We start from the raw sequence: 6,917 nt of genomic DNA, 5'->3' as shown, positions 1-6,917 counted from the left end.
GAGCCCAGACTCCAGCCTGAGTCCAAATGTCTACACAGCAATTTATAGCTCCACAGCCAGAGCCCCACGAGCCCAAGTCAGCAGACCCAGGCCAGCCGTAGCCATGAGTCTTTTATTCCAGTGTAAACATATCCTAAATGCCCCAACTACTACTATGTGGGGAAAACCAAACAATCACTACGCTCCTGAATGAACGGTGACAGAAAAATGATAGAAGACAAAAGACACTATCACCTGTGGGCAAACAGTTTTCACAAAATGATCACTCCACATCTGACCTCTCAGCCCTCATCCTCAAAGGAAACTTGCACAACACCCTCAAAAGACAAGCATATATTCATATCTTTGGTAGACATTAAAAATCATGGTCTTAATAAAGACTCTAGATTTATGGCTTATTACAACAATCTGTAACCCACTGCGAGACGGTCTGTACCCTATGTTCACTCCTTTTTCAAGGCTATAACTTTTGTACCAACTTTGCCTTGTAAGGTATCATCTGAAAACTCATGATCTGCTGATCACTACTGTTCTGGTAAAATATATGTGGCAACACTGTATGTAAAGCTAGAAGATTCTACTGTATAACGTTAAGACATATTCCAAATCTGGGGAAGTCATGTTTTCCTGAACTCAAATAATTCTAATAGCCACAAACCAGTTCCTCAATGACAAAACGCAAACTGACACCTCAGCCAGGTGTCAACAAAATCAAACGGGCTATCACCTCTGTAAGTGGCCATTCTTTGGCTGGAAAAAGGGCGAGAGTGAGAAATTTACATCTTGGCAAAGAAACAGCTGGAGTTCCACATTCCCACAGACTTTGTCCCCTGCAGATGATTCTCAAAGAAAAGGAAAAAGTATAAAGAATGGAGAACAGACACCCCAAATCACCTCTCCCTTCATCTCTATTCACGGCATCAATAACACTTGACGGACAAGGAAGCATTACTGGGCTGGGGAGGGATCCTTACAGAAAGGAATTCAGCCAGTAAGACTGCTAGAACATGGGAGAGAACTTTTGCTTTGAATTCACTTAGCTTGTTAAGTTAGGCGTGAGTAGCGCTTAACCTTTTATTTCTTTGTAACCAATGCTGACTTTTATGCCTCATTACTTGTAATCACTTAAATCTTTCTGTAGTTAATAAACTTATTTTATTGTTTTATCTAAACCAGTGTGCTTGGGAAACTCCACTTGAGAACAGGTTTTGTGCATATCATTTTCTATTAATAAAATGGACTTTCTATGAGCTTATGTTGCCTGAGAGGGCTGGGTAGTACAAGAGACATATTTGAGGGAAAACTCTGGGACTGGGAATTTGCTGGTGGTGCTCTGTAGTGTAATTCAAGAGTGGCTGGCTATAGCACTTGTATAGCTGGAGTGATTTACATGCTGGAGGCTGAGAAAGCAGGCGAGGAACTGGTTGCTCTCACAGCAAAGCAGTGTAAAAGGTACTTCGGGTTGGAGCTGTTCAACAGTCCAGATTGTACCCTTGGTATGTCACAGCCACTAACTCCCTTTTTTTGTTCTATGGCTGCAGAGGTGTTAACTTGCTACTTCTCCTTGAATGGTCTTTTACAATGTGTTAACTACTTATGCTAAACAACCTGTTCCACCTTGTATTTCACTGTGACTCTGAGGGCTAGTCTACAGTGGCTTGTGTAGTCACGGCAGAGCACTGGGAGAGAGCTCTCCTAGTGCTCTAAAAAAACCCACCTCCACAAGGGGCGTAGCTCCCAGCACTGGTGCACTGTCTACACTGGCATGTTACAGCATAGACACTTGCTGTGCTCAGGGGGGTGTTATTTCACACCCTGAGCGAGAAAGTTGCAGCGCTGTAAAGTGCCAGTGTAGACAAGCCCTGAGTACTGTGGTGGAAAATTAACCACGCATTGTGTTTGGTTCAGAACAAGCCTGAGGACAGCTTTATTCAAGCATTTGCCTACAGGGAGAGTCAGCCGGAGCTGCTCTGGCATAAACAGAAATACAGGAGCCTATATAGCTGAAAACCACAATTTGTCAAGCCCACTTCCTTCAACAACATTTTCCTTATTTAGTATATAGTGCAAGCTTCAACAGTAGCTTTGCCTTACTTGGAGTTTAGCAAAACAAGCTTTACCTGTTATTGACAGGTGTTTCCTTTGCGGTTAACGGTCTTTTCTAACTTCTAGCGGTTATGGTTACATTTCTTAAGCTGTGCTGTTGCAATTGCCCCTCAATGGAATTTTCCCCACTCTCTTCTTATGCTTCATATACACAGGTAGCTTGACCAAAGTTTTAGGCCTATTAGTTTAGGCCTACTAGATTTTTCCTTCACAATACCTTCCCCTGCCCGAAGAAGAGCTCTGTGTAGCTTGAAAGCTTGTCTCTCTCACCGAAAGAGGATGACGACTGGGAAGTAGCAAGCCATCACACAAAACATAAGGAGGGAAAGAGATGTGGCATTAGGCAGCAAGGTGACAGACAGTTCACTCATGGAGTTCTGACTACCCTTTAAACTATTAGGGACTATTTGTATCAATCTGCTTTTAGGTCTGTTTTCCCCTCCCTTTTACATTATTTATTCAAAATTAGTAACAATGCTGGATTAATATCTATGCAGGATATTTATCACATTAATTTAACCATAAATGCCTTTATTAAATCCAAAGGCCTAATGGTATTTATATAATTTCTCTAAACTTGCCTAAATAATAAGGAATTTACTATATCCAGACAGTAACAAAACCTTTATAAGCTTTTGATCAAGCTACTTGTGAATGGAATAAACCCAGGGGTTTTAAGACACATATTGGTCAGCTCCAGCACGGTCAGGCAGGTATTAGCAATGAACCTTTTAAGAGTTTACTTTTTTATAACCTTTAACAAACAAGTGATGCCATTGCTGATTACAGACTTCAGCTAGAACCAATTGGAGACATTTCACCCTTATTTCCAGTCTTCATCCAGATAAGATTTACAACCTCCTATCCCCCAAGGCTTTTCCTCTCTGTCTCTTTCCCCCTCCTTCTTGCTGACCAAGTTTTTCCTTTCCACCTGGGTTCACAAAGGCTCTAATTTTTGACACAACACTGGTAATATGGGGTGGGAAGGGCCATGTTGACTCTTTTGGAGACAGATTCTCTGTCTTATTTAAAACCATCTGCAGTCATCCCTGTTGGTCAGAGGCCTTCTTTTCAGAAACTTCCCGATTTCATTAGTTATTCTTTAACCCAGACATCCTCTACTTCATTTCTTCTAGCTTTATAAGTCACTACTTTCAAAGCCTCTCTTTTACTCGCTAGGGCCTTTTACAACATGTATTTCTTTAACCTAACTTAAGCTAACTTTAATTATCTGATTTTATATTTAGTCTACAATCAGCTTTATGCCTGTCCAAGAGACAAAGCTTCTGAGTGTAATTTGGTGGTACTCATGCCTCCCACCTCACTTTTACATTATATAAGACACTGTCATAGAACACCATCTTACTGATAATATGATCCTTAACATGGTGGTGAAAGTACAAAAGGGCTAATCTTGCTGCTCTGAACTCTAATAGGATTATGTTTTCTTTTTCTCCTTTTTGGGACAACAAAGATCATTGGGATGTGAGGTGATCCATGTGAGCTCCACATTGCAAGCCATCAACCATTATAATTATTTAGTAGGTAAGATTGAGACTGGTCAACGCAGTATGAACCAGGAATTTGGATTCCTTAAATCGCCAACTGAAGACCACTGGTTTCGAACCTGAGTTTTTTGGTTCCTTGTTTTGAGAGTGCGGTTCATGTTCTCAGTAAGAACCAATGGAGATCTCTCTTATATGCAGCTGCTTTATTAGCCAATGATTTTACATCTATCCCACGAAGAAGCCATTTTCCTTTGAATCTGGAGGAACACAGGATCTGTACTGGACACATATCTGCCATTTAGGGATGAGCTAGCTGAGCTGAATGTCAATCTGCGCAGCAAATCTCATGAGATCCAGGGATTAATCTATTACAAAAGCTGTAGTCTCACGATTGTTAAAATGAATTACTCTCTGCTTGTAAGGTCCAATGACTTGCGAGCATCACATCAAGTAAAACAAATTGTGAAACAGGAAGTTGCTGAAGCTTCAAAATCTATTCTTAGAGTGGCCTCTACTTTTTAAGCCACTGGGTGCTTAAAAGGAAGATCTTCTCCTTCTCTGATGGGATGCATAACCTTCGTGTCTAGAGACACTACTTGGACACCTCTTTTAGGTACACAAAGCAAGGAATTTTGGGGTTCTCATAGCTTGTAGAATTTGAGAGGACTGATTGCCTCTTCAAATTGTCTAGGTAGTCGTACTTCTAGTAAGATCCTTGAAAGAAAAATGGACTGGCAAACTTGAACTGGAATTGACCTGAGAGGGTAGGGATTTTGCCAGGAGATTTGGAGCCCAGCTTTTCAACAGTATTGACGGCACATCTAGATATGGTGATGAAACAATCCAGAGGGAAAATCTTTTCTAATGTCTCTTTGTCAGAGTATTCAGCCCCAGAAGTTGATAAATGTGCTCTAATTCAGTGGGAAGCTATGGTTTGATTATTGCATGAAATCCTATGGCTTCTGTTATGCATGTCAGAATAAATCATAATGATCTCTTCTGACCCTAATATTTATCCACATCCTTCCTCAGAGGAAGAGTTGGACTAAGAGATAGGAAAGGGAGAGTGTTTTGGGGTTTTTTAAAAGATGTTCTGTCTTCAGTTTGTTTCATTCTTCTTGAACTTAATTTTTTACAGAAACCTTTGATGTAAGGTTCTCCCCACAAATGTTGTGACTCCTCTGCTGGAAGGGTTTAAAAACTCCTGGTGGATTGCCAGATGGGTAGGACGTTTCTGCCCGGGGCCCTCTCACAGCATTGAAATGGGCCAGTTAACTGCAGACAGGAACGCAAACCACTTGTCAGGCTTAGCAGAAGTGGCATGAAAGAATATAGGAAGATCTGGCAGATACTGGCAGATACTGTATTCCCCTCCCCTCATCCTTACAAGGAACACACGCTGATCAATCTCTTAAAAATTAAGACTGGGGTGATTTATTAATCTTGTTAAGAACTCTGATACAAAGCACAGTAAAAGGCCACAGACCAGTAAATAAAATGTGGCTTTTGGCCACTTTACAAATTCTGCTACAGTACTACCAGTAAAACAGACTCACTCTCACACCAGTTCAAACAACAAGTAGTTCAACTGGCAAAGAAAAGTTCCATTCACTTTTCAGTTTAAAAAGTTTAATAAAGCTTTAAGTGTTTGCTGGTTTAAATGCTACCAATTTCCAAAAGGGAATCTGTAATTAAATGAAGTTAGAGCTAAAGAACGTTATTAGGTTTGGAAGCCAAGACTTTGTTCCTAAGCCATAGGAAATGCTTCTGAATGTATAAGATTGCAAGAGTAGCAGACTGTATTACAGGCCTCAAGTCACTTAAATTTATACAGGTTATTAGCATTATCTGTAAATATACAATATAAACAACTGTACATACATGGCATATAGCTTTGTTCTCCGAAACAGTAGGCAACTCTTTAGCTTAAGACACCTTTGCCTGCCAAAACAAAAAGGCACATCTGAACAAGATGCATGCTAAACACTATGGATTCTTTCCAATAACTGGGTTAGGTAGTCCTAGATTATACTTTGTCAAAATAATCAAAACTAATAGTGCATTCTGATATCTTCATTTAGATTTTCAACCCATTTTTCTTTTTCATCTTCAGCAGCAAATGACTGGACATTAAGACATGGCATTAAAAATTTGAGAACAGTAGTTGTCATTCACAAACTTCCTAGATTTACATAAAATTAGAAGGCAAGTAGCCAGAGGTTTAAAATCAGTAACACTATCCATCCTCATGCTTGTATAGTAATTCCACTGTTCTGTTTGTTTGTTTTTTCTTTTAAAAGGCCACTAGTGCTCAAATTTGAAAAATTCCACAAACGCACCTTTTTTGGCTCAGTGCAATGAACTGATAGTTTAAATTCATGTAGTGTCGTTTACAGTGCAAAATATATAATCTTTATACTGGCATAGCTGTCGGCACTGAGGGTCTGAGACAAGGCAATGCTACTGATCACCTGAGGGTAATGCTGTGGGAGTAGACAGAGTAGAGGGTGTGTATTCTTATTTTTCTAATTTTTAACTTTTTTTTTGATCAGCAGCACTTTTGTAAGAGCATTATTTGTGAAAGTACTAAAATACACTGCCTTTTTTTGAATAAATAAAAAGGAACTTTACAAATACTATTCCAGTGTCAATGACTAATATGGCTACGGTCATGGAGGAATTTCTGCGTTTTCTAGCAAAGACTGTCTGTCCAAAGGAGGATGGGAAAGCTCCCTTTTGTAAGTCTTTGGTGGCAGTTTTGGTAACTGAGGGCTAGAATTTTGCCTTGGTGGGACAGGGGGAGCTGGAGGATGGGCAAGGTTGTTGTGACTCGAGCTGAGCACACAGCAGCGACGCAGGACCCTTGGAGAGGGTGTGCTTGGAGGAGTGTTTGGTGAGCTTGGGCATGTGCTGGCTTCCCTGAACCGATCTGGATCTCTGTGAAAGCGTCCCACTGGCGGTGGCTGGAGGTTAAATGGACAGTTTATGAAGTGTTCTGGAGGCCGAAGTGGTACTGGTGGAGGGGTATCAGGAAGAGGGTCTCTTGGAGGGGGTGGTGGTGGACTATGCAGCAGTTGATCAAATGGATTATTGTAAGCAGGAACTCTAGGTTGTATCTTTGGAGGAGGAGGTTGCCTGGGTGGAATAGCAGGAGGATCATCATCAGATTTTAAACTTCCCTGAAATACAGAAAAAGAAATCATCCAAAGAACCTTACATTTCTTATAAAGTATTATATTTCCTGACATGCACTGAATGAAGGTGTAGAGTGAAGCTTTTGCTAGTTGAAAAAGTGACAAAGTG

The 6,917-nt window shown here is 40.5% G+C and overlaps 1 protein-coding gene across 1 annotated transcript in view; it reads right to left on the bottom strand.

Moving 5' to 3' along the window:
• Positions 1-5,025: 5,025 nt before the first annotated feature.
• Positions 5,026-6,917, bottom strand: part of SOS2 (SOS Ras/Rho guanine nucleotide exchange factor 2) — a 107,838-nt gene continuing 105,946 nt past the window's right edge. Inside the window, exon 23 of the mRNA XM_084632645.1 lies at positions 5,026-6,793. Coding sequence (XP_084488771.1) covers positions 6,284-6,793 — 510 coding nt within the window. The 3' untranslated portion in view covers positions 5,026-6,283. The remainder of the gene's footprint in view (positions 6,794-6,917) is intronic.

The sequence above is a fragment of the Lepidochelys olivacea genome, assembly GCF_965140295.1.
Source record: "Lepidochelys olivacea isolate rLepOli2 genome assembly, chromosome: 6".
NCBI classification, from domain to species: Eukaryota; Metazoa; Chordata; order Testudines; family Cheloniidae; genus Lepidochelys; species Lepidochelys olivacea.
Note: the sequence above shows the minus strand (reverse complement) of the source record. Positions and strands in the feature narration are given on the sequence as shown.